The sequence below is a fragment of the Pseudochaenichthys georgianus genome, chromosome 21 (genome assembly GCF_902827115.2).
Source record: "Pseudochaenichthys georgianus chromosome 21, fPseGeo1.2, whole genome shotgun sequence".
In the NCBI taxonomy this organism is placed as follows: domain Eukaryota; kingdom Metazoa; phylum Chordata; class Actinopteri; order Perciformes; family Channichthyidae; genus Pseudochaenichthys; species Pseudochaenichthys georgianus.
The window spans coordinates 39,143,745-39,145,476 of record NC_047523.1 but is presented as its reverse complement, the minus strand read 5'-3'; the positions used below and the strand labels follow the sequence as shown (position 1 = coordinate 39,145,476).

Below are 1,732 nucleotides of genomic sequence, written 5' to 3'. Positions count from 1 at the left end.
CAATGCCGGGAATTACGAAAACAACAAGTTGCTTGGAAGTGATGAAGACTGAGATGAAGATGACTGCAGAAAACAAAGTAGAGCTTAGGGATTTCAGTCTTAGCATGAGAGAAAGTAATAGTAGGGGCAGGAAAGATGAGAAGAGATATATCAGCTGCATAACGGAGAGCTTTGCCAGAACACAGCAGCTTCTCAACACGTCTCTCTACAGATGGAGACTTCCCAAATGGATGAACTCTGCTTTCCACAACTCTTCAACAGCTCCTGCAGGAAGCCTACGCCAGCTCAGTCAGATGTCCTGCTTGCTTACATCCTGCTGTCCTTCATCGCTCTGATCACTGCAGCTCTCAACCTGCTGGTCATCATCTCTATCTCCCACTTCAGGCACAGACACACTTTCAGCTTAAGCTTGTATATGTTCATGACTTTTAGTGCTGTTTGTTGATACAAGCTATCATTGATAATTGTATTTATGGTGATATTCTTCCTTTCCAGGCAGCTCCACACCCCCACTAACCTCCTCATCCTCTCCCTGGCTGTCTCAGACTTCCTTGTGGGCCTCATTTTCATGCCTGTTGCAATCCTTTTAACAGAGGCTTGCTGGTACTTCGGTGACCTGATGTGTGTTCTGTATTTAATTGTTACTTTTATCATTACCTCTTCTACGGTTGGAAACATGGTGCTCATATCCATTGATCGTTATGTTGCTATTTGTGACCCTCTACATTACACCACCAGAGTAACTCTGAACAGAACAAAAATCTGCATCTGTCTGTGTTGGATTTGCTCTGTTATCTATAATTGTCTAATTTTAAAGGACTTTCTGAGACAGCCTGATTCACATCATTCTTGCCATGGAGAGTGTGTACCTGTCCTTAACAATATCACAGGAGCTGTTGACTTTGTTGTTACCTTTATTACCCCCATTACTGTTGTCATAGTTCTGTATATCAGAGTGTTTGTGGTGGCTGTGTCTCAGGCTCGAGCCGTGAGATCTCATGTTATCGCTGTCACTATGCAACGTTCAGTTGGTGCAACTGCTAAGAAATCTGAGATGAAAGCAGCCAGGACTCTTGGTGTTGTAGTCCTTGTGTTTCTAATATGTTTTTTTCCATATTACACTCCATCCCTTATAGGCGAGGATATTGAAACTGGTAGTTCAACCTCAATTGTAATGTGGTTGCTGTATTTTAACTCCTGTCTGAACCCATTGATTTATGCCTCGTTATACCCCTGGTTTAGAAAATCTATCAAGCTCATTGTTACCCTGAAGATACTTAAGCCTTGCTCGTGTGATTCTAAAATACTGTATTGACGGGCTGGGGTTGAGATATATTCTAAAAAACCTCTGTTCAGATGGACATATTGTTGCTATTGTTGCTGAGTCAGAATGCAATGTGAAATGGCTGAAGAAAGATTAGACACTATTTAATGTAGTAAAACATATTTAACTAAAATATTTTAAATAATTTAATACAAAATATGGGAAGAAGTAGTACAATATACAGTACAGACTGATTGAGTATGTCGTTGGCAGAAGGTGAGTGTGCAACTTCAAACAAAAAGACAGAGCTGTCTCGTGTGTGTGTGTGTGTGTGTGTGTGTGTGTGTGTGTGTGTGTGTGTGTGTGTGTGTGTGTGTGTGTGTGTGTGTGTGTGTGTGTGTGTGTGTGTGTGTGTGTGTGTGTGTGTGTGCGTGCGTGCGTGCGTGAGTGCGTGTGTGTGTGTGTGCA

General features: G+C 42.0%; 1 protein-coding gene across 1 annotated transcript; it reads left to right on the top strand.

Annotated features, from left to right (window-relative positions):
* The first annotated feature begins 211 nt into the window (after positions 1–211).
* LOC117466406 (trace amine-associated receptor 13c-like) lies at positions 212–1,315 on the top strand. The gene is made up of 2 exons (XM_034109613.1): positions 212–384; positions 496–1,315. Exons 1-2 carry the CDS (start codon positions 212–214, stop codon positions 1,313–1,315), a joined length of 993 nt encoding a protein of 330 aa, XP_033965504.1.
* The last annotated feature ends 417 nt before the right edge of the window (positions 1,316–1,732 follow it).